At 49.9% G+C, this 25,567-nt stretch overlaps 1 protein-coding gene across 3 annotated transcripts in view; it reads left to right on the forward strand.

Annotated features, from left to right (window-relative positions):
• Lmo1 (LIM domain only 1) overlaps nucleotides 1–22,339 on the forward strand; it is a 40,032-nt gene extending 17,693 nt beyond the window's left edge. For all 3 annotated transcript variants that reach the window (XM_047517473.1, XM_047517471.1, XM_047517472.1), the window contains 3 exons: nucleotides 17,148–17,361; nucleotides 20,313–20,438; nucleotides 21,929–22,339. In XM_047517473.1, the coding sequence (XP_047373429.1) occupies nucleotides 17,148–17,361; nucleotides 20,313–20,438; nucleotides 21,929–22,034 (446 nt within the window). In that variant the 3' untranslated portion in view covers nucleotides 22,035–22,339. The remainder of the gene's footprint in view (nucleotides 1–17,147; nucleotides 17,362–20,312; nucleotides 20,439–21,928) is intronic.
• Nucleotides 22,340–25,567: the final 3,228 nt, after the last annotated feature.

Genomic DNA, 25,567 nt, shown 5'->3' on the forward strand with positions numbered 1-25,567 from the left:
TAAGGTCAATGGGAAGTCTTGGAAGGGTTTTAGGCAGAATCAAGACTCATGAACAGATTGGCATTTTATTAAGATCATTTGGGCTACTCTTTGGAAAATAAATTGGAAGTGATAAAACTAGAAGCCGGAAAAGTACACTATGTGTGGTGGGTCTTTCCTTTTCAGCTTTATGGGTGACTCCCCAGCTTTATGGGTGACCTCCTCCAGTTGACTGCCCCAGGCTCCTCCTGACCTTCCTTCAGTTTTCCTTCTGTACTCGCACTCGCTTATGGGTAAAGGGGAGAAATGCAGATTTGAAATCTTTAGAATTCTTTAAAAGAAACAACAGCTTCATGAGGGCATGACTAATTACTGCAGAGGTAGCCCGCTTTGGGCTTGGAAGGTAACAAGCACAGCTCTTTATCCTAGTCCTGCTCTGCTGTTCCTTGACTGTGAGATCTCAGGCAAGTGTTGATCTATCACCTACTACTGCATGATCCTGGTCAAATCACCTAACCTCTCTGAACCTCAGTTTCCTTATATATAAATTAGGGCCCAGCACATCCTCCCCGTCTCCTACCCTGAACTCAAATAAGAAGCAATGCTTTCATATGTCTTCTCAGCTGGACAGCATTGTGCTCACCTGAAGAATTGTTGGTGAGAACAGTGACTGTAGGAAGCAAGGGGTACTTGTGACATTTGTTCCTGCCTTCTCACCCCTGAGACATCCTAGGCTCCCCAGAACTTTGGAAATAAAATTGGAGAAGTTAGAAGTTAGTTCCTAAGATAATACTCCATGATGAATCTACGGAGACTCAAGAACCAACCTCATGCCTAGAAAATGGGCATGTGTCCCTTTACCTCAAGGTCCAGTTATCCCTCTCAAGTGATCAGAGTTGTCCTGTTCCATCTTGGGCTCTTTCCACATGCAAGAGACTTGGAGACTGACCTGATGGCCATGCTTCTCTCAGCATGACCCTGGTTATTCCCTAGATTTGGCGGATGAAGGTGTGGTGGGGTGTGCTCCCCCTGATGGCCTAGATACTCCATGTTTCTGAGAGTTACCCTCTGAGACTAGTCACAAAAGGGCACTGTCCCCAGCCTAGACACAGTGCTCTCTTCTTCCAAAAGTATCCTTAGCGCCTTCCTTGCAGGCCCCATGCCCTGGATCTGAGCTTGTACATGGTACAGGCTGGACCCACAGGTCCCTCTCCCAGCCTCCACTGTGACCCTGTTCACTGTGCACATGACATTGTGCACATGTCACTTGTGGTGCCCTACATAAGACAGGCTCACAGTCCTGAAAGAAGGACCTCTCTCCTGTGGGCAAGCCCATTCTACAGACAGGCCATAGTCCTTGAAGGATGCAGAAATTTCAACAAATTTGGAAAGATAACACAGTGGAAAGATGAATACAGTGGTAGAAGCAAAGGGATTGGAGAAGAGCACGGGATCCAGTAAGGTCTGAGTTCCCTGGGAAGCAGACCTGGAAAAGTGGGTGGAGTCAGATTTCTGCATGCAGAGGGAAGACTGGGAACAGGAAAGGAGAGAGGTACTCTGGAATCCTTGTCTCCCTATGGTTGACCAGAGCTTGGCCTTCCTGTGAGACCAGGACTCAATATTTTATGAATCAGTCTCTCCTGTTCTTAAGGAAATATTTATTTTATCATTGTTACATGACAACTTTATTGAGATGTAAATTGCATACCACAAAATTAACTTTTTAAAAACTGGGAAATCTAGTGGCTTTTAGTATATTTGTAGGGTTGTACAATCATCACCATTATCTAATTTGAGAACATTCTCATCACTTCAAAAAGAAACCCTGTACCCATTAGCAGTCACTTCCCAATCCTCCCTCCCTGGCAACCACTAATCTACTTTCTGTCTCTATGGATTCGCCTATTCTGGACATTTCATATAAATGGAATCACAATATGTGGTTTTTGTATCTGGCATCTTTACTAGCATAATATTTTCAGGGTTCATCCATGTTGCAACATATGCCAGTACTTTGTTACTTTTTATGGTCAAATAATATTCCTCTGTGTGTGTGTGTGTGTATGTGTATGTGTGTGTGTAATATTTTATCCATTTGTCAATCGATGGACATTTTAGTTGTTTCTGCGTTTTGGCAATCATGAATAATGCTGCTATGAACATTCATAAATGTAAAAGTTTTTGTGTAGGACTGTTTTTTCACTTCTCTTGGGCATATTCTTAGGAGTAGAATTGCTGGATCATATGAAAACTCTATGTTTAGGGATATTTGTTTTTAAATTTAAATGAACAGTGCAAGAGAATTTAGGAGAGAAACCATCCTTGGATGTCTGAGCTTCCAGAAGGGAAGTTACCTGGCAGCCTGGGCTTCTGAGGTTTGGTGGAAGCTGGGGTGAGTCCTTTCCTCTCTTGGCTTCAGTTTCCAGTCTGAGAAATGGGATTGATCCTGCTCTCTTCTCATCTCAAGGACTTTTAAAGTAAGTACTACTACCACAGCCTGTCAAGGATCACAAAGCATTCTGCTTTACCAGTTCCACTTCTGATCAGGAAGCCAAAGAGAAGCTAAAAGACTTGACCGAGTTTACCTTGTTCGTCAGTAGTGCAGCCTGAACTCAATCCCACACATATCAGCGTCCAAGTCCCTGCCTGAGATGTGTCTCAGGGAAAGACAAGGGCCTGCCTGAGCAGCTGCCATGTTCTGTGCTCCAACCTGAGGCCTGGGAAGTCAGGCCTCAGAAACGGCCAGGTGTGAGCTCTAAGGCAGGGTTCACTGTAGCAGGAGGAACAAGGACTTTGTAAAAGTCTTCTTTTTAGCTGTGAGACTTCAAATAAGTTGTTCTATCTCTCTGAGCCTCAGTTTCCCCATCCATATAATCAAAGCAATAATTATAATTAATAGCACTGGAACACGCATTTGATAAAAAATTGACATGAAATGACAGGCACACAGAAGACAAGAGGTAGAAGTTTCTAGACACACAAGAAGGGTTGAAGAGGGTTGTAGGGTTTTGTGTGACTATCAAGGAGAAGTGACTGGCTTCTGGGCTTGTCAGAGCAAGCTTTAAGGAGATCTCACTCGGAATGGCCAGGAAGGTGAGCAGGTGGAAGGTCCCCTGGGTGGTCCTAGAGTTTTCCAGCCTGGGGCTGTCAGAAAACAGGAGGGATTTGCAGGGAGCTAGAGTGACCTCTGTCTTAAGGAGCGCTTGTGGCTAGTCCTGCTGGTACCCCAATCTTTGCCCCCACCCTGCCTGCAGATGCCTGAGTGGGGGCTTGCATGACTGCCTCAGTTAGCCCAAGTGGTAATAAAACACTTTAAATTTATTGTGACATTTGGATTTAATTAAAAAGTACACACTTAGGGAAGTAGAACATAATGGGGAGAGAGGCAGGGTGGCTTTTCCCCTCCTTTCTTCCCCAAACTAATTAGCGTTGTATTTTAAATTGTTTATGTGCCGCTAATCATCGTAATAAATCATTTATACTGAAAAAGACACACTCGGCTGTGCCCGCCGCGCGGGTTCCGCTCGCCGGGCTCTATCGCGAACAAATTGATCTGGAAGTGAATTTATTAACCACTGGGGAAGAAATCATTAGTGCTTTCTCTAAACATTCCCCAGGTACGCTTTATTGCCGCAGTTTATGCTGTAACTAAAAGGAGCATTACCCAGGCCCACGTTGTAATTTCCTTGCAAAGCCAGCAGCCCTCTCCTGAGCTAGGGGGTGGGAGGGGTTGGGGAGTCCCAGCCTCCTCTCCCCTATGTTCTGAGGGCCCTAGCCTTCTTTCCCACTGCTCATTCCCTGTGAAGGCTTTGCAGGAACCAGGCCTTGGTGCCTGTCCTGTTGTCTGTCTCTCACCTGCAGAATGATTCTCATCATGTGGGTTTATGTTTCAGGACTGTGGCTGAGAGGTGGCCTGGGGTTTGGAGGTTTACTGGGGTCAAAGAAGCTTGTTATATATAGACTAGCTTCCCCACCAAGAGACTGGGAAGGCACCAGCTGTGGGCCAATCATAGGCTGTGAGGAACAAATGTGGCTTCCCAGGGACCCAAGCAGGATAGAGGTCTACAGCTTGAGCTGCCTGGAGCATCCTCTGTCAACCCAAGATTCAGAGACCTTCCTCTTTCAGACCCTGACGCCTTCTCCAGGGGTTGACTAGAGCATTCTATTCTGTCCATGTTCCCAGTGAGACCCTCTGCCCTGTGCCTCCCTGTGACCTCACAGGTCAGTGTCCAGGCATGGCTTGACAGATGACAGACAGTGCAGATGTCAGCTCCCTGACTACAGACACCACAAAGTGGCTAATACAGCCTGCGGCCATACCAGTAGCCACACTGGCCCTCTGACTCCCATGTGGGGGTTTCAGGCCCTTCTCTCTTCCCAGGGGCTGTGGGTTTTCTCTTGCCAGTTTTCTAAAAGAGAAACTCTCATGTGAATAAGGACCTTCTCCTGGAAACCCATTGCTGGTCTAGAATACAAATCTCTAATTGTCAGACTCCAAAACCCAGATTGTAAATGACTTAATTCATTGGTGCCCCAAGAACCTTCTCAAGCCAGGTTGTAGTCCATAGGGGACTTGTCTTTAGTTCTTCTCTTCAGGACTGCAACAGCCCCCAGGGTCTGCACAGGAAGCCCCAGGGCAGTGGGATCTCAGCAGAAAACCAAGGGGTTCCTACCCCTGCTGTCCTGGGGGCAGGGCAGATTCCCTACACCCCATGCCTCCCTCCTCTCACCCAGCCCAGTGACTAGCAGATGGCTCTGGCTGCACTGAGAAGGAAGCAGGACCCAGCAGTTGGCTAGGCCAAGCCTGCCTGGAGGGTCCCCTCTATGCGCCTGGAGAGCACATTTAAAAGTTTGAATTCAAAATTGATTTTGAAGGGCCCTAATCTCCGATCCCCGGGCGCTCACCGTGTGTCTGCAGCTCCTGCCAGACTCTCGTTTTCTGGTTCAGCGCGTTGGTGCTCACATCCCCGATGCTGTGAAATTGAGACTCGTCTGAGAGTCTGTGTCCTCCTCCTCCTCTGTGGAGATTGCAGGCCCCTTGGGAGCCCTGTTTCATTAGATGGGTGACGCGGGCTTCAAGGGTGCCCAGGGAGCACCTGAATTGCTGTCTGGAGATGCTTTCAGAAGCTTTCCCTCTGGTCCCCACAGCTGTGTAGCTCCAGGCAGCATCCTGCCAAGGAACTTGGGCCCTGGCTCCTGCAGTCCAGGATGGTGTGGGGGACAGGAGATCCAGACAGAAAAAAGCTTGGACCTGAGGTTTTTTAGTCACAAACTCCAGGACCCATTTCCTCCCACTGGCTCCCAGAGGCTCAAAACAGGACTTACAGGGAGTGAAGGAGGCTAGGTCTGTGTCTGGGAGGAGAGGAGCCCAGGTCAGAACTGCAGAGGAAAAGACTGACCGCTGGCCTTACATAAGACCTGCACTCAGTAGCTCTGCCTCTCCCTGAGGGCTGGATGGAGTATTCACAGGTGAAGTAGGCGTAGAGCAGAGGCCTCCTTCCCCATGGGTCTGCAGGGGCTGAAGGGCAGAAGTTTGCTATTCCTTTATGGAAGGGATAAAGAGTTTGCCTTTGTATGAGTGTTGTCATTTTGTAGCTGAAACCCCGGATGTGCCTCTTATAAGCCGTGGTTGACATTGCAGTAGGACCTAGGTGCTGAGGCAGTTGGATCTGCATATTTTGTTATAGCCCCAGGTGTCTTGGGATATGTGGCACAGGGACAACAACAAACCTGATCTAGGCCCCACTCTCTGGGGGAACCTGCCAATCTGAATCAGCCCACTCTGGCCAGCAAAACTCTCACCAATAATATCTAGATAGCTTCCACCCAGTCTCTTCATTCACTAATCAAACTGATATTTTAAAAGCAACTGCTGTGGGGTTCAACGCTGTGGACACAATGGTAGACAAGACAGACAAGGCCCTAGGAACAGGCCTTCACGGGACTTCTGTTTGTTGGAAAAGAAACTGATCACTTTTTCAGGAAGCACACTGAAGAAAAAAATAAAATAATTTTAATTTGTGATTAAAAACTCTGAAGGAAATGACCAGGGGTGGAGGGGATGAGGTGGGAGGAGCAGGTCATTTGAGGAAAAGAGGTAAAAAAGGCCTCTCTTGAGGAGACATTTAGGCCGAAGCTCCAGGAGGAGGAGTTGCCGACCCCTGGAGAAGTGGGGAAGATGTGTGCATGTTTGAAGACTCTGAGGCGGGAAGGAGATCCAGAGCATGGCTGGAGTTCAGTGTGACGGCGGAGGCAGGGCTTTGTAGGCTAGATGAAGAGGAGGGGTGTTATGCTCAAGCCCTGGAAGCTGTGGAAGGGTTCCATGCTGAGCAGTGACCTTCCCTGATTGTTTGGAGGGACTTCTCCCACTGATGAGTGAAGACTGGCTTGGGGACACTGATGAAGAAGGAGTTGTGGGCACTGGACTCCAGGAGGCTGCGGGGGGCTCTGCTGATAGTGTGGTGAAAGGTGACGGTGGCTCTGGAAATGGAAAGAAGGTGAGATGGGTGCAGAAGGTGGCAGGGGGAGAGGGTGAGGATGACGCTGAGTTTCTGCAGGAGCCTCTGGGTGGACGATGGTGTGGATACCAAGAAGGGAGGCCAGGGGTAAGGGCACAGAGGCCAGGGTTAAGGGAGGAAGTCAGGAATCCTCTTTTGGAAGTGTTGCTTTTGAGCTGAGGCTGTAGGCACACCCAAAGAACTGGAAGAGGACGTCTGCTTCCCTGCCGCTGATGACTATGCAGTGAACTTGAGCCTCATTCCAAGGGAGCACGTGCAGCCTCCCGTGTGATCCCAGGTGAACCTGCTCCAGACCCTCGCTCAGCCTGTCCTCTGGGCCTTCCTGCAAGTTCTCAGCTGGGTCCCCACTACAGTCTGAATGTTTATATCCCCCCAAATCCATATGTTAAAGCCTAATCTCCATGGTGATATCAGGAGGTAGAGCCCTGGGGAGGTGATTAGGTCAGAGGATGGATTCTCATGAATGGAATCAGTGTCCTTATAAGTGGGACCCCCGAGAGCTCCCTCATCCCTCCGTCATGTGAGACGACAGCTGCCTGTGAACCAGGAAGCAGGCCCTCAGCACTCAGTCTGTCAGTGCCTTGATTATGGGATTCCTGACCCCTGGAAAGTAAGATCTAAGTTTCTGTTGCTTGTAAGTCCCCCCATCTATAGTACTCTGTTATAGCAGCCCAAGAGGAATGTTTTAGTCAGCTCTTTTGCTGCTGCAACTCAAAGATCTGACCAGAACAATTTTAGGGGAGAAATAGTTTATTTGGGGGTCATGGTTTCAGAGGTCTCAGTCCATAGACTACAGACTTCCTTCGTTGGGGCTCGAGGTGAGGCAAGACATCATGGTAGAAGAGTGTGTCAGAGGGAAGCAGCTCACATGATGATCAGAAAGCAGAGAGAGATCTCCACTTGCCAGATACAAATGTATACCCCCAAAAGCCACACCCCCAATGCCCCACCTCCTCCAGCCACACCCCACCTGCCTTAAGTTACCACTGGACTAATCTCATCAGGTGATCAATTCACTGATTGGGTTAAAGCTCTCGTAACCCAATCATTTCTTCTCTGAGCCTTCTTGCATTGTCTCGCATGTGAGCTTTTGGGGGACACCTCACAAACGAACCATAACAAGGCTAAGACAGTCCACACTGGGTTATGCTGGGCTCAGCTTCCTTCCACGACAAGGCCTGTAAGTCATGAGTAGGAATACCTCAGCCCCTTCATCTCAGTATACTCCAAGGTCATGGCAGGTCCAGGCTTTAGGTGCAACATCGCTAAGGACAGGTTTGCCTCCACCAAAACACACTGCAAAAATACCTCCTGTTTCCTGTTCCTTCACAGGAAATGGCCCCTCCAGGGGTTCCCATCTGTTCAACCTGAGGCCTGTCCAGCCTCTGGGACCAGGCAACCTACCAGGCCATGAGGTATCCCTGTAAGGGGTGTTTCAGAGCCTTCTTTTGGCAGAGTCCAAATTGGGTCCAAGTGTAAATTCATTTTCCCATTGCTTAGGAAAAAGATGACAGTGCTGCCTCTGGTTGTAGGATGGAGCAGGAAGGGCACAGGGCACCTCCTGGCCAGCAGCATGTACTTCTGGCCCTGCTTAGACACTCCCAGGCCCCCCTGGGCAAGCTGCATCATTTCTCCAACCTCGGGGTCATGAAGAGCTGCGTTAACAAGTGTAAAGCTCCTGGCACATAGTAGCACTCAGCAAGGGGTGATGCAGTTTATTATCATCCAGTCAAATGTGAGGACGGTGGCTGCAGATGCCGGGGATGGGACTGGGCAGACCTCCCCTTAGGCCGCCCCCCCTGCAGTGGACTGGGGAGAGCAGGAGAAACTTTGCACTTTGGAGAAGGTGAGAATTTCTGTACTTCTTTAACCGTCTTCCTCTGTGCCAGGCCCCCTCCAGGACCCTCTGGGCTCCCTGTCTCCCCTCATTCATACACAAGGTCGTGGCTGTTGGTTAAGGCTCCCTCCCCTATTGCAGCTCTGGGTCTGGTAGCTCCCCGCCCCTCTGATAGCTGGGTCTCCTCCCAAGCATCGTGTGTCATCTCAAGGCTCCTCTGTCCCTCTCAAGACTGCAGTGCAAACATCTTGGCTCTGCTTTCTACATGACCTTCCTGCTGCCTTTCCAGCCCCAAGTCCTCTTAGTTTCCATCTCTTTGTCACCTTGCTGGCCACACCCAGAAACCCTTTAAGGGTCTCACAGCAGCCACAACTTTTTGAAGGACCAGCAGGTGAGCAGAGACAACCTGTGGCCCTCCTGCTCGCAGAACAGGGAGACGGTGCTCTGCAAGGACAGCCATCCCGCCTGATCGCAGCTCAGCGCTGCTCTAAGCACGCTCTACCCCCACCCTCAGCATCTTGCAGCATCCAGGCTGCACTGGAGAACCAGACTCTGCCTCCCCTTCACACTCACTGTGCAAGGAGGCAGGGGGCATACTTGAATGAGAACTGCAGCGTGAGGCCCAAGATTCCACTCTCACCCTGCAGCCTTTGAGCTGCGTGACCTTGGATGAGGGCCCCAACCTTTCTAGGCCTCTGTTTTCTCCTCTGTAAAATGGAGGTAATCACTTAGTGCCTCAGAGTTCATATGAGGATTCACAGAAAATAACTGAGCCCAGAAGCTGACCTAGGAACTTCTGAGTAGATAGTGGGTTTTATGACTAGGTATCCAAAGTTCTGTCTGAGAGGGTCTTCATCTAAGTACTATTTATAATTGAAGTATTACATGCATTAAAAAAACAAGTCTCAAATGTTCGGTTTAATGAGTTTTTGCACATGAGTACACCCACTTAAACAGTGGGTTTCGTCATGCCTCCTCTCAGCTGATAAATGCATTCCCCTTCCCTTCAAGTAAGCATTATTCTGATATCAGATCAGTCCTGCCTGTTTGACAGGTACATATAAATGGAACTATATAGTATGTACCTCTTGTGTCTGGTTTCTTTCATTCAACTCTATGCTGCCTGATTCATTCGGGAAGTGTGGGTTAATAATCTATTCTTTTTCATTGCCACATAGTATTCTATTTCATTAATATACCATAATTTATTATCTGTTTTGCTATGACAGGACATTCATATTGTCTTCATTTTGGAGCTATCATGACAAAAAACTATGAATATTCTTGTGCATCTGTTTTAGTGAACATAAGCTTCTCTCATTTCTGTTGGGCATATACCTAGGAATAGGACTCTTGGGCCATTATATATATATATATGGTTAGCTAATTGTTTTAAGCTACTGTGTCAAACACTATTATAACTATTCTGCGCTTATTTAATCTTCAAAATAACCTTTCGAAGTAGGTTGTTCTCATTTGTAGTTGAGTAAATTGAGGCAAAGTTAGGAAGTGACAGGCCAGAATTCAAGCTGAGGTCGTGTGTCTGCAGGGCCCGTGGTTCTTAAGTGTACACTACCTGCCTTTTCTGACTCCCCTGAAGGGCAGCACCAGAGTCAAAGGTGCCAGTCCCTCCACTGAGCAGACCACCATCCTGTGAGCCAAGTCCAGCCTCCCAGACTTTCCCCACCCCAGTGGTGAGCTGAAGGCCGTGGGACCCCCCACTTCCCTCCCTCATCTGACCTAGTAAACGCCGGCCTGTGAATGGGTGTGCAGAGGAGGCAGTAATAAGCGTGTGTGAGGTGGCTGTGGCCACGCGTTTCAACAGTTGTTCTCGTTGGCTTTTGATTCCAAATGAGTAGGAAATGCTATTAGTTCAGGCCTCGCCTGCCGCATGGCAAGACCCTGGGATAGGAGTGCAGCGAGACGAGAAATTGTGGAGATAAAACTGGTGTGAAATGGAGGCCTTCTCACAAGGCTGGATGTGTCCGTGCGAAATGAAGTTACTTCTGAGAAAACGAGATTTAAAGAGATTCTGCAGAATTAGATTACACTTTCAAATTTCCTTATTAAAGGGGATTGATGCCTGGGAGGGGCTGCTGGCAGGCCCTGTTGGTAGCCTGCTCTGCAGTTGCAGGTCTAGGTGTGACCCTGGGCAGGCAGAGGACCTTGCAGGTGGCAGGCACCCAAACCTCTCAAGCCTATTATCTCCACCCCTTGCAGCTGATTCTGGACAGTCTCTGAGGCTCTATGTGGGTCCACCTGGGTGAACTCAAGGGGTTCATGGTCTTCTATTTCCAGGCCTCTTGGGGGATTGTTCAAATCAGAGCTTGATTTTGAGCTGTGCTCCACTTTTTGGAACTGTAGTCTTAAAAGACAGTAAATATTCCCATGACAGCCCATGCAGGTGTGTGCATCCATGCCTAGGTATATATTTACATGAACACAACCACATGCATACATGTACACACCCATGCACATGCATGCTTAGAATGCATGGGTGTATATTTTGTGCAACTTACTGAGCATATAGTGTAGGCCAGCACTGGGCTGGGCACTGAAATAAAACTATAGTGAGGTGAAAAAACAGACACAGTTCTTCCTTGTGTGGTCCTTTTGTACCTGTGTGATCACACATACATGGGTGTTTGTGTGCTCTGTGCATGTGTCCTGTGGCTCTATGATCCACAACTGCATTCTTTCCTGTGTCTCCTAATCTCCATAAAGTCTCCTGTTTGAGTCTCTAAGCACCTCAGCATACAGCCTTGCCACTTAGCAGATGAGTCAAGTGACTGGCCCAGGAGACATACTGCCAGGGTTCAAATCCTAGCCGTCTTCTACTAACTGTGACCAGTTGGGGACCTCTCATGCCTCCTTGTTAAAATGGGAATAATCATGATACCTATTTCATAAGGCAGCTGTGAGCAAGGCCCTTGGAAGCTGAACAGTGGTGGGTACTCAGTCAGCATTATCTCCCTACAGATTACCCAGCCCAGGCTCCTCCCTGTCCTAGGGGCAGGCGGCATTGCTTGTGGTGAGGAAGGGGAGCCCCAGAACTGCAGTGAGCTCTGGGCAGGGCTTGCAGCTGAGTCTCCTCATTCCAGGCCAAGGAGATCTGGGCACTGGTATGGAACCAGGACTGAGGTACATGGAGGGATTATAAGCAATACTAAGGCTGTATCTGCCTGTGTCCCCAAGGGTCTTCCCAGAGCACCATAGGGACCTCCTGAGTTGCCCTCTGAGCTGCCACAGTCACCCCTTCCCACCTGAGTGATCACTAGAGCAGACTGCTGAATGTAGGGGGCTGACCTCCTGCACATACTTGCACTGACCACTGGACTGGCCTTTGGGTGGTGCCTGATTCTAACCAGTGCCTGTGTGACTTCAACCACTGTGGCACATCAGATCAGTTTATCACTCTGCAAAATAAATACCCCTCACTATTTTAAAGACCTTAGGTGGAGCTGCGACTGGGATTGTCCTCCCTGAGTGCTAAGTGGGCTAACTTTACTGCCAGGTTTGGTTAGTCCTAAGGATGTCACACATATTAACTCCTTTATAACTCATGGTTACTCTGTCACTACTCTCCTACCCATTTTACCAAAAAGGAGACTGAGGCACATGGTTAATTAAGGTCATCCAGGCAAAAGTATCAGACAGACCCAAATTGAGGAATATTTCATAAAATAACTGACCTGTATGGTTCAAAAGTACCTGTTTGAAGGTAAGGCATAGAAATTCTTCCATATTTAAGTAGACAACTGAATACAATGTGTGACCCAAAACTTTGCCATAAAAGATACCATTGGGCCAGGCATGGTGGTGCACACCAGTAATCCCAGCTACTCAGGAGTCTGAGACGGGAGGATCACAAACTCAAGGCCAGCCTCGGCAACTTAGCAAGACCCTGTCTCTAAATAAATAAAAAGTGTTAGGAGTGTAGCTCAGTGGTAGAGCACCCCTGGGTTCAATCCCCAGTACCAAAAACATGTTATTGGGAGAATTGTTAAAATCAGAATAAGGTTTATAGTTAGATAGGAATATTACTTGGATGATAATTTCCTGGGTTTGATTATTGTATTGTGGTTATGCAGAGTATTCACACACCTGAAGTATTAGGGGTACAGAGCTTCTCAGATGACTTGGGGGAAAATTTGAGGTAGAAAGAAAGAGGAAGATAAAGCAAATGTGATGAAAGTTTCACGTGTAGGGATTCGGGTGAAGGGCACACAGGAATTCTTTCTACTATTCTTGCAACTTTTCTGGAAGTTCGAAATTGTCATGATAAAAAAGCAGGAATAAAAAGTCAAGCAGGAATGGCACCTAGGCAGAGGGGGTGGCAGGTGCTGGTGCCAACCTCTGTGCTGTGGTGTCAGGGTGGGGACGACTTCTTGCCTCTCCACAGTCTATGTGGAAAGAGACTGTATGGCCCCATTTCCCAGAAAAGCAAATGGGTCTGCTCCAGGCCACCACTCTCTCAAGGTCTCAGCTTTTAGCCTGGGTCCTTGTTACTCTGACCTTCAGGGAAGGGAGGTCATGGGCAGGGCAAAGCCATTTCTTCCTGGAGCAGTGGCAAATGCAGACCCTGGGACAGAAGCAAACAAGATCCATTTGTGGGATGGAAAGGATAGCATTCCAGGATTCTGCCAGGAGTCAGTCCAGCAGTGCCAAGCAGGACACACTGGCATGTGGGAGGGTCCCCAGATGCCCAGTGGAGTCACGAGTGCTGGCCACAGTGGTCCCTGGCAGGGGAGCCACAGAACATGGCCTGGAGTGACCTGGAGCTGGGAGAAGTAGACACTCTGGTGGAAGACTGGCCTTGGAGGAGCTCACTGGTGGGCAGTGGAGGTAGGCCACAGCAACTAATGCCACTGGCCAAGCTGGAGGCAACACTAGGCCTGGGAGCCCACAGGCTTGGCCGTTGAAAAAGTCTGCATGCTGGGCCTAAGGGGCAGCCTGGGCTGTGCTAGGTGGGTAGGTGTTGCCAAGGCCTGGGGTCTGCCCTGGCGGGAAGCTCTGGAAGTCCATGTAAAGAGGTCTTCTCTCCTGACTGGAGCAAGAATGCAGGTGAGGCAGAATGACCTCTGGCAGTCCCTCCCCATCACCCAGGCTGTCTGGCTTTGTCCCAGACTGAGGGTAAGTGTCTGGCAGCTGATGAGTCAGACCAGGAGGCTGTCCCTAAAGCCCAGCTGCCTCCCTCCAGCTGCCCTGCCACCACCCCACCCTGGTAGAAGTAGGGGTTGGAGTTTGGCCTGTCTCCCCTTAAATGTTGTTCCCCTATACCCTGAAATTCAGGGGTGACACACGGGCCCAGTGAACTGGTTATTTTGCTGAACGTGATGTGTGCGCCTGAGTGTGTGCCCAGGCGTGTGTGTCGGCACAACATCATCCATTGTAAAAATATCGGTGTTTTCATGGGTGAGTAGTAATTACTGGGTAATGCTTTAAAACCTTTCCTGAAGGAGCGCAAAGCTGTTTTTTTCTGAAGTCAGGAGTACATTAAAAGGATTACCATGTAGATTTGATTTTTAGATAACACTAAAATGGATCCCAAATGGACTTCAGCAAAGGGATGCTATCTCCTTAATGGAAAGTGCATGGCCTGAGGCTCAGCTTCCAGAGCCAGGCAGGGAGGGAGGGAGGGAAGAGGGGTCTGCAGGGGGCAGGCTGGCCCGCTGGGTGGGGGGCTGGGGAAGCAGGGCAGGGAGTGAGAGCCTGGACCCTCTGGGGAGCATCCCCCTCCATTTGGGGAGCCAGAGACTGAAGATGCCCCCTGACAAAGATTTTTTACCTTCCTGGGGCAGGTAGGCAGTTCAGTGGGGCAGTCACCATGTGGTGTCCCCTAAGGACAGAAGGAAGACTCCCTTGTCTGGTGTGACTCCCAGAGCTCTTCCATCCTCAGTGGGAAACAGGATTATTTCCGTTTTCCTTACTGGGAAAGCAAGGGAACTAAGGCCCAGGAAGACCAGACACCTGCTCGGGACTGCCTGACCAGAAGCTGCAGATAAGGAGTCCAGTCCAGGTCCATCCAAGGATACACTCTGGGGCCAGCTTCTCCCAGGACCTCAGGCCTTTCCAAGCAGATAAATCTCAAGGGTCTCTAGTTGCTCTGGCCTTGGGACACTTTGAAAGAAGCCACACAGCTTCTATTAGATTTCTGCAGTGCCTTGGAAATCAGAGTTCAGCACACCGCAGGAGGGGTGCCCACACTTAATAGATAACCTGTATGTGGCAGGCCTGCCTAGGCACCGGCCAGGAGAGAAGGAACCAAGGGCAGCTTATGTGATGCTCCTCAGGAATTCCTTGTGCTCCTCTAGATGCCATGTCCCACTGGTATTGGGATGACAGCTGACCCTGCTGGCTCTGCAGCCAGGCATGCTGGAGCCTGACCTTGCAAGGCCAGTCTGCCCAGAGAAAAGAGGGAGTGGGAGAGATTATTCTAGTGTTTGGGTCTCCACTGGCCCCCTTCATTTGGGGGTACACTTCAGTGGGCTAGGGTATCCCCTGAGTGTGAATACAGACACCCACCTGCCAATAATCACACAAATAAAGAACCCTGGAAGGGGTTCCAGGTGAACAAGGAGGACATCAGTCTTATAGGTGCTTAAGATAGATATCAGAGTTAGTATTTATATGCAGAGCTGTGCTGGCTGGGTTCTCCCTCTCTAAGCTAGGGACAAGAGTCTCACTCTTGGAGCCCTAGGCCTTCCCTAAATCCTGCTATTTTAACCTCTCCCTTATTTTCCTATACCTTATCCATCCCTGTAGGCAAGGCCCAGGAGCCTCACGGAACCCTCAGCTCTTAGGGGACTTGCTCTATGGGCTCCTCAAGAGCTCTGTGACAGGGATAGACTGGGCCCTACCAGAGGAGATACAGGCAGGCCTGAGGACAGCATCATCCTGAGCCCCATCACTCTCTCAGACCAATTAACCTTTAGAGTTGCATTAAGGAAATTAAGCAGCAAACTTCCCAGCTAACAGATGGGCCCTGGGGGCACTAGAGAAGGGAGGAGAGAGAAGCCTGTGGTGCCTCCTCCCTGCCTTCACCTGCTCGCTGCTCCTGCAGCAGGCCTGGCTCCCTCCCTGCAGAGAAGGTTGCTTCCAGCCCAGGGGCCAAACCCTTCTCCTACAGATGTCTGAGGATACGGCTGGGCTAAGAAAGAATGTAAGAAAGGGAAATAAGGTTCAGGGCCAGCTTGATGGCCCTCTAACCATCTGGGCCTCAGTTTTCCCATCTGTAGAAGAAGAGCATTTGACTGGAAAAACTGAGGGCACTTCTAATTGACATCTGTGGATGCTGAGACTGAGACCCCTTGGTGGCTGACTGTCCCCTGAAGCCTGAGGAAAGCCATACCTGAAGAGGGAAAGGAAAAGAAGGGAATTGGCCTAGCAGCTTGACCCCAGGTGGGGGCAAATATGGGGTCAGGAATCAGAGTGATAACGATGGGATAGGAGCTGGACTCTTGCCCTGAAGAGAGCAGTGGTCCCTTGGAAAGGATGAGGCCAGTAGGAGGGTAGACTTCAGGCCTTGGAAAGGTGGGGAGTCAGGCAGAGGCCGTTCTTTCAACTCCTCCATTCAGCCGTGCCTTGGTCTGGGAAGGAACCTGCCTCTACCCGATCCCTGCTTTCAAGAGGGGTCAATTCTCAGTCAATTCTCACAGGCATCTGGCCCTGCAAAGTCATAGGCCAGGTTCCTGAGAACCCCTACATTTCCCTCCCTGCCTTCAAGGATCCAGAGACTCCGAATCTCCCTCTCAGGCCAGGGCAGGTAGATATTTGATTCTGACTGAAGCATTCCTGAGGAGTGTCCCAGGAGTCTCTCATGTTAGACAACATTTTGTCTTTGCTGTGATCAAAATACCTGACAAAAGCAACTCAGAGGAGGAAGTTTATTTTGAACTCACAGTTTCAGAGGTTCAGTTCATGGTTGACCAACTCCATTGCTCTGGGGCCAAGATGAGGCAGAACATCATGGTGGAAGGGTATGGTGGAGGAAAGTGCTCAGTTCATGGTAGCTAGGAAGCAAACAGTAAGAGAGAAGCTAGGGACAAGATATAGTCCCCAAGGACATGCCTCCAGTGACCAACTTATTCCAACCATGCCCATCTGCCTATAGTTGCCACCTATTCAAATTATTAATCCACCAAGTAGATTGATCCACTGATGAGGTTACAGCTCTCACAATCCAATCTTTTCACGTCTGAACATTGCTACATTGCCTAACACATGAGCTGTTTGGGAAGCATTTTAATAACACTCACCTTCTTCCTGATACTTACACAGTTCTGCACTTGTGGACCAACAGGCTTAGCCTGACTAGGTTCACATTGTCCATTACATGGATGAGTCGGCAAGAAAGATCTGAGAATCCTAGAAGACTCTTTTCTTAGGCCTGTGGCTGAAAATTCATGAGGTGGTGACTGTGTGAGGAGGGCTTCCAGCCTATTTGGATCACATTGCATGGGGGACACTGGCCAGGAAAAGGAGGAGTGGCTCAGTGAGGCCAGAATGGGGGTTGTGTGCCCTGGAATGGAGCAGACTTGGGTTGTGACATTGCTGCTCACAGCCTCTTCACAGGGCCAGGGAGCAGGACAGGCCATGCTGCTCCTAGGGTAGGACCCAGAACCAGAAGAGGCAGTTACTACAGAGAAAGTAGAAAGTAAGGGCTCCTGGGAGCCCCAGGTCTAGCAGAAGCAGCAGAGAGAAGCAGCAAACTGCCCATTCCCAGAAGAGGAATGTGTCCTGAGACCCAGACCCACAAGCCAGTCCTGCGTTCATCTGTTTGTTTTGTTTTTTTTTTTTTGGTCAATCCACAGGTGTGCCGATGCTCTCCGTCCAGCCCAAAGGGAAGCAGAAGGGCTGTGCAGGCTGTAACCGTAAGATCAAGGACCGCTACCTGCTGAAGGCACTGGACAAGTACTGGCACGAAGACTGCCTCAAGTGTGCCTGCTGTGACTGCCGCCTGGGCGAGGTGGGCTCCACCCTCTACACCAAGGCCAATCTCATCCTGTGCCGTCGTGACTACCTGAGGTGGGCCCCGCCGCCCAGCCTCCCCAGCCCCGTCCTGCTCAGAAAGCCCATCTTTCCAGGCCAGCATGACCTGCCCCCTGCTCTGGCTGCAGCACCCCCTGTGCACAGCCCAATTCTTTACTCTCTCACCCCTAACCCCTGCATCCCCTAGATGCCCAAGGAGCCCCCTAAGAGTAGGCCCATCTTTAACTCCTTGGACTCAGGGCCCAGCTTGGTCCAGGCAGGCATTTGTAGCAACTTCCCAAGGACACCAACCTGGCTCCAGCCCTTGCCAGGTGTTTCTGACACACCTCTTCTTGGAATCTGGGAGGGGACACCTCAGAGGGGTTTTTAAGGAGCAGGTGGGGAAGCTCAGGCTTGCCTGGGCCTTCCTTTCTGATGGAGTCTCCTGCCCATCTCTCTTCCAGTGCCCAACTCCCTCCCTTCCCAGGTGGTGCTTGGGGTTAGGTATCCCATCTGCCTTAGAGCCTGGCAGGTAGCCTTGCATACCCTAGGACAAGAACTGCTAATGCTGGAGCTTAAAGACCTGGGTTTGAACCAGCTCTGAACCTTTGGCTTCTAACCTTCTGGGGTGATGGGGGTTCAGTGTATCTCCCTGTGAAGTGGTGAAAAGAATCCTTCCCTGCCTTGCATTCCTCAGAGCTCTAACACCTGCTCCCCAAATCTGGATCTCATGCCCTAGAGCTGCATCCCCCAATTAACCCTCCCTCAGGCCATTTATGACATCAGCAAGGCTGGAAGGAGGCCACAAAACAGGGGCCTTGGCGGAGACCCAGCACCTGCATTTGGCTCTGTCACAAGCTGCTGGATGGTGGCCGGGCCTCGTAGGGAAGGAAGGCCCATCGCATTAATTAACAGGTTGGGACAAAGTCTGTGGGGCTCCCTCTACTAAAGTCAGGGCAAGTTGGAACAGGGTGGGGTTATCAGTGGAAGCTCCCCTACTTCCTTGTCTGTACTTTTTCTTCTAACTCCTGCCTTTTGCAGGAGTTTTAAAAGGCGATGCAATGAAACAGGATCTGTGGCTTAGGGCTCTTGGCTGGGGCTAGAGTGAAGAGGCTGAGGACAGGAGGAGGGGTAAAGGATGCTCCTGGGACTCACCCCTTGGGGACCTAGAAAGGGCCTTCAAGTCTGGAGCAGCTGAACCTATCGTGTCAGGGAGAGGTGGAAGGCCATCTGAAGAACTTTAGAGGAAGGACCAAGGAGCATGATGGGCTTGTCAGGAGAGCCAAGGAACCCATGACATTCTTGGCACTGACAGCTACTAGGGGCTGAAGGATTTTCTTCCTGTACTCTAGAACGACATGGAATGACTTTTGGGGCCAGGTAGGCCAGTGGGCCAGAGTAGGGGTGTGACTTTCTTGAGCTGCTCAGCCAAAGTTATGGCTGTCCAGGGCCTGCTCCTCTGCAGCAACTGCTCTTTGGGTTGGTGGCAGGAAAGGCCCCTGTTGGCAGGAAAATGCCGTGACCCAGCCTTTGTCTGCCTTTATCTGAGCCACCAGGCAGCTCAAGCTGATGAATAATGGAGCCAAGCTCGTCTGCAGGCGCTGAGCTTGAGCTGGACAAATCGGGGATTAGAGGGGCCTCCTGCTTGCTTTTCAGCCCCCTTGCCTCACCTGGGGCTTGCTCTGCCTGTATGCAGAAGAGAAGCAAGGAGCTTGGTTGGCTCAGACCATTGGAGCATCCAGCCAGGGACTGGCCTGCCTGGGGAGGAAGTGAGGTTCCTCTCCCTAGAGCTCTGCAGCCAGCAGTTGAGGAGAGGTGCCAGCCTTGAAGAGGCCATTGTGCCACATGCCCTTGGAACTTCTTCTGGGCATCAGTTCTGTTCGAGATGAATCTTTGGAAGGAATCATCTGGTTCAGCATCCCTGTTTTACAGAAGTATAAACTGAGGTTCAAAGAGGAAAAGGGAGACTTGGGCAAGTAACACAATGAGTTCACCACAGGAAAAGGATTTAATCAAGCACTATAATTTTAAAGGTGGGGAGGCTGCATCATGCAGTGGCATAGAGAACCTCACTCGCCCCAGAACCAGAACATGTGACCTTGGCAAGTTGTTTATTCCCCTAGGGCTGCTTTTGCTGCTGCTTCCTTATCCTTTTTTTTTTTTTAATTATTTTATTTTTATTTTTTTGGTACCAGGAATTAAATCCAGGGGCACTTAATCACTGAGTGACATCCCCAGCCCTTTTTATTTTTATTTTGAGACAGGGTCTTGCTAAATTGCTTAAGTTGCTGAGGCTGGCTTTGAACTTGTGATCCACCTGCCTCACAGGCTGCTTTCCCAGCTGCTGAGATTATAAGCATGTACCACTGCACCGGCTCATTTTTCTTATCTTCAAAGTGGAGGTTAATACAAGTATCCACCTTGCAAGTTTGCTGTCAGGATCAAATGAGGTCATCTTTGTGAGCTCTTAGAGTGGTACCTGACCCATGGAAACCCCACCAGGTGTTTGCCAAATGAGTTGTGACTAAGAGTTTATAACAACCCCAGGAGAAGTGTATTTTGGTCTTAGTTTGACAGTTGAGGTAAACAAGGCTCAGAGAAGCTCAGAAGGACTCAGTGACTTGCCTAAGGACACAAACCCTTGATGGGCAGACTGCCTCTTAAACTCAGGCTTGTGTGAGTCTGGAGCCTTTGCTTAGAGACCAACCTAATGTTCTCCTGCTGGCCCAAGGTGCTTGATGGACCCTAGTGGGAACCTGGGAGGGGTCTTGGGATGGGTAGTAACAGTCTATCTCCATCCCCCTACACAGCCTTCCTGGGGCAGGGGGAGGATGCCAATTCCCTGAAGCCTGATCTCTTGGCAAGATCTAGATGATGACATAAGTTCTTTTACCCCCTATCCCAGGCAAGCTGTGCCCCCAGGCTGGGAGTGGCTCTGGTGGAAGCAGTTTCCCTGTCCCCCAGCTCCCAGGCAGGCTCCTGAGTCCTCTGTGCTCTTCCTCTGGCAGGCTGTTCGGCACCACAGGAAACTGTGCCGCTTGCAGCAAGTTGATCCCAGCCTTCGAAATGGTAATGCGGGCCCGGGACAATGTGTATCACCTGGACTGCTTTGCCTGCCAACTCTGCAACCAGAGGTGAGTGCTGGACCTGTAGCTGACCCAACCCACTCCCAGACCTGAGGCTGAGGCCTGCTGGGTGGGCCGGGAATGTTGTAGAGGTAGGCATGCAAATGTGGGTTCTGTGCATGTTGTGTGGCTTAGTATGCATGTTGTTGTGAACACACATATGTGTGTGTGTTTTATGTATGCCTAAGTTTTGAAGCTTTGCAGTCATATGTGCATACCCCAATACTAGGTGTGCACATGTGGCACATTTCTGTGCAAATGTATGCATGAGTTTACTGTACATACATACTCTGCATGTCTATGTCCGTGTACATTGGGTTATGTACATGTAATTAACATGCATGTGTACATGTGTTTTTTAATGCCCATGTGCAAGGAGTGTGTGTGTGCTATGTGTACATAGGTGAGTATGCCTGTGAATGTGTTTTAAATGTACATATATAAGGGTATGTGCATACTGTATTCTTATGTGTAACTATATGCTAGTGTATGTACAATCTAGTCCTGCAGGGACTGTCCACTCATTCCTGATCCCACTCCTGTGGATCTGGTTCCAGCCCTGCTGCTTTTGTGATCTTTTGGGCCCTACTCAGTGCCCCATCCCTTGGGAAGCCCTGGGTACTTAAGGAGCTGGAACCCTTCAGCCCTGAAAGAAGCCTAGCACCAGAAAGCAGGCCCTCTTCTCAGGAAGTCCCAGGTCAGGTAGAACTCATTAAGTATTCCCAGAGGGTGAGGGACCTGCAGGGAACTCTTCTGGACTGGAGGCTCTGACTGGACCCACCACTAGGAGGAGTTGGTGAAGTTATATCGCCACCTGGTGGTTTGACTGGGATCTGCTGGGACTGGGCCTGTGACCCTGGGGCTCAATAAAGACCTCACCCACCCTGGGGACATCTTTGAGTTAAGTACTGGGATTCCCCCAATACTTCTAAAGGACTAGGGATTCAAAGCACGGCCTCCCTTGGTAGGAGAAGAAATGATGGAACAGAGAATGTCCTAGAAGGATGCTCCAGGTACCTACAGATTCTATTTAGAGGAAGCATGCCCTCAACTAAGTCATCCTCCTAAGGTGGGGAGGGGCAACGGAAGATAGAAAAATCAACTATTTTATCTGCCCCCGTCCTTTCCTATCTCCATCTCTCCACCTCTCTCTTCTCTGTGTTTTTCTTTCTTTGGGTTCTCTCTCCCCCTCTCTGGAACTGGGATAAATTCTGTATCTTTCCCTTCTCTTTGCCCCGATACATAGGAGACCTGATGGTAGGAGACCTTTGGTCCCCACTTGACTTGTCCGTCTGTCCTGCATCCAAGACTGTAGGACCGGCTAACAGTAATTAATGAAACCTGCTGTGGGATTTTTGCAATGCCCTATGCAAAGTTCAAGGAGCAAACATATTCCAGGACCCCACCTCCCACATGCCCTGCCTCCTGGGTCAGGCTGGGTCCTGCCACTCACCAGGATCCCTCCCATGGCTTTTCTCTTTCTTGCTTGGATTTTCTAGATTTTGCGTGGGAGACAAATTCTTCCTGAAGAACAACATGATCTTGTGTCAGATGGACTATGAGGAGGGGCAGCTCAATGGCACCTTTGAATCCCAGGTTCAGTAACGCCCAGCGCCTGGCCTCCAGGCCCATCTGTCTGTCTGCCTGTCTGCCACCCGCCTGGCAGGCCGGCCGTCAAGCCACTCTGCCAGCAGGGGCTGGCCAGCCACTGTCCTGCCGACATAGAACTTCTCCATCCTCAATGGGAGGGTGGCACTTCCTCCGCTGCTGCCACCTGTCTGTGTGTGACCCCTTCTGGGGCTGGGGCTGGGCCTGTACAGTCTGTCTTCTGTATATAAATGGGAACATTTATTTTATGAGAAATGTAATGCAATTTTATTACTGGCGTGGATTAAACTTATGAATGTTTCCGGGGATGTTACTCTGCGTTGTTCACATGACTGACACAAACCTGGTTTCCCCTCCTCTCCCCCTTGGGTAGGCCATGGAGCAGGGAGTGGACCCTCCAGCATGTGCTCTTGCCCAGCAAGGGGGTTGGCCTTAGGTGGAAGAAACTGGAAGAAATAAATCAGTTCCCCCACCCCCAGCCACAGGCAAAAACTGTGAAGAACCCTCTGATGAAAAAGTATACACCCTGGGTCTAAGTAGGCCCCTAAGAAGAAGGGCAAGATGACCCTGTGTTCCTGTGGTCTATCCCCCACTGAGGCCCTAGAGAGACAGCCCATATGGAGACCTAGCTCTGATTTGCTCCACAGTAGGACCTTCCAGACAGGACTTCCTAAAACCCCTCTTCTCTTTCAGGAGAGCAGACAGTGTTTGTTGACTTGAGCCTGACCTGGGGTCTTACTTTTTGCTCCTCTGGGTGAGTGAGACTCCTGTTTCCCTCCAACTTGACCCATGCTGACTGGAGACAGTCAGTCAGAAACCTTGATCTACTCTGTCTCAACCCCATGCTGAGTGGGCTGACAGAGAAAATCAGACCCAGGCTGAATCATAGATGGGACACAGTCCCTCACCTCTGAGGAGCTTGCTGTGGGACTGGAAAGCAAAAACCAGAGATGGAGAAAGCCAGGAAAACAAAGCACATCATGGTAAGGACAGAACACTATAGGGAGACCTGGGACAGACCAGTTCTCTCCAGCAGACACAGAGACTCTAGAGAGTCAGACGCAGACGAGCCAAAGGACACACGGTCAGATACAGGTGCCAGCAAGGCAGGGAGACAGGCCAGCCAGCAGGCACTCAGCCCAGGCCAGAAGACAGCCAGGCCTGCAACAGAAAGGCAGACACCAGGGTGTTTTCCACCTTCCTGGCTGAGCTGGGCTCACTCTGGACAGCAGGGACACCACCATGGGGCCAAGCACAGAGCCCAGAACTGAAAAGGTAACATATCACTGGGAAGTATTAAAAAGAAAATTTCTAGTGCCTGGACAGGGAAAACCGTATGGATGGGCTCCCCACCCACTGTCAGACCACATGCTCTCTTTTTCAGCCTGACCACAGCCCAAAGCTCAGGGTTAATACAGCCAGACTGTGGCTTAAAGCTCTGCCTGCTCCTGGGCAGGGAACTGGTTGGGCTGGGCTGCACCCTCACAGCACCCTGCTCCCAAGCCTGCTCTTCCACTTTGAAATGGGAGGATAGCTTGGCTCTCATGGGTGCTTGGAAAGCTATGATTCTGTGGCCAGTTGGGAAGGAATGTCTAGGACCAGGGATCTTGGGGTAGAAGTTCTTAACTTTGGGAGCATCCACCTTCTGTGAAGGAGCTGCACCCATGTACGTGCAAGAGAAGAGAGCAAGGAGCCAATCTGGCCACAGTGGGTGTTTTTGTGACATGAGTTTGATGTGGCTGTGGGACTAGGGAATTACCATATGTGGTGATGTGAGATTGTGAATGAGTTTGAGCACATAGAGACATGGAGGACTGGAGTTCACAATGAGGTGTTTTCTTGCTCTAGTTGGAAGAACAAATTATTTCCCTGGATTATAGTAAAAGCCAGACCATTCCTGGGCCCTCAGGTCTAGGGTGGCCATGCTTACCGCAAGGCCCTAACTTCTTACTTAAGAGTTTGCTGCAGATAAAGTTGTAACACAAGTTAATTACATGGTTATGGAGAGATAACGGAGCCACTCGAATGCAGTTTCTGGGCAATTACAATTGTTTCCAACAGAGTTACCATATTGCAGCCATGAAATAACATGTCATTTTGCAGTAATTATGTAATTAACTTGTCTCACCACTCCAGGTTGCACAACAATTAATTCACTCACAATGAGATAGACTCAAAATCAGGCAGGCAGGGTTTGAAAGCCCCCAGGAACAGAGCTGGTCTTCTAAGAAGACCCTAGCCCCACTTTGCCCATCTCAGACCCCGTTGGGGAGCTTTTAACTGCTCAACATGATGACATGGAACATGCCAAGCCCAGCATCATGGACCCAGTTGTTGCAGTTTCTCCACCCTCACCCAGGAAATGGGGATGATCTGCTTCCTAGTCCAGCCACGTGGCCCAGATCTACACTGTGCAGTGTTGCACTTACATGAGCTGAGGTCACCATCCTGGACACTGTGAAGTCCTGACTGGGAAACTCCTCACCAGAAAGTTCTAGATCAATCCACAGATGCTTTGAAGAAGAAGCCACATAAGCCTTGCATCAACAGGTCTGCAACTAATAGGAAGGCAGGGGATGGGGGAAAGAAGAGACCATACTCTCTCTGTAGCAGGTTCAACCATGGCAGGGCTGCAATAGCTACTGGAGTCTGGAGATTATGTACCCAGAAAGGATTCACAGCTTTTAAGGGTAACCTGGAAAAAGCCTGGTCCTCATCCCCAGACACAGCTAAGGGAAATTCGGTTGTTTAGAGCATGAATTGTCCTGGACTGGTTCTCTTTGGGACATCATTCTACCATGGAGGCTTAGGGGGAAGAGAGAGGAAGAACTGAGTGTGAACTATGAGAAGCTGTACATGGGTGGTGGGGATGTGGACAGGCATTGCACTGCAGCTGTACACATAGTCCCTCTTCACACAAATAGCCCATGGGACCCCATCTCCTCTCCCTACCCTCCTTGGTGGCCTGGTATCAGAGATATACCATAACAGGGCACCTGAGCCCCATGGAATATGGTACCTGCTGTGTCCTCAGTCCTTGGTCTAAAGCTGGACCACATAGTCCTTGTTTGGAAAGAAGTTCAATTCCATTTTTTTATTAGAACTTAATGGTTACACCTAGTAGTTTATCCCAACAAACTCAGTCATGCATGGGAATCTATATCAGTTCAGGATGACACCTTTCCCCTCCCTCTTTTCCCTCCCTCCTCCCACCCTCCCCTTCTCCTTCCTCTCCTCTACTAGGCTTCCTTTCATTCATCTGTTACTTTGTATTTGATTGGTGCTTTATGTAATCTTATCCTTCCCTCCCGCTATCCTTTATTTTACTGGAGCTTCCACATATGAGAGAAAATATTCTACCTTTGAGTTTCTGAGTTTGGCTATCAATTCCAATTTGATATTACTTTAGAGCCCATGATGAAACCTCACATGAATCCTGTCTCCTCCTCGGCCTGGTCCCAGAAATCTTGCCCTACATCATGAGATATGCAGAGGCTCTAGGAAGAATCCACATGACATTCCTGCCTGGG

This window comes from Sciurus carolinensis, chromosome 11, assembly GCF_902686445.1.
Source record: "Sciurus carolinensis chromosome 11, mSciCar1.2, whole genome shotgun sequence".
Taxonomy (NCBI): Eukaryota; Metazoa; Chordata; class Mammalia; order Rodentia; family Sciuridae; genus Sciurus; species Sciurus carolinensis.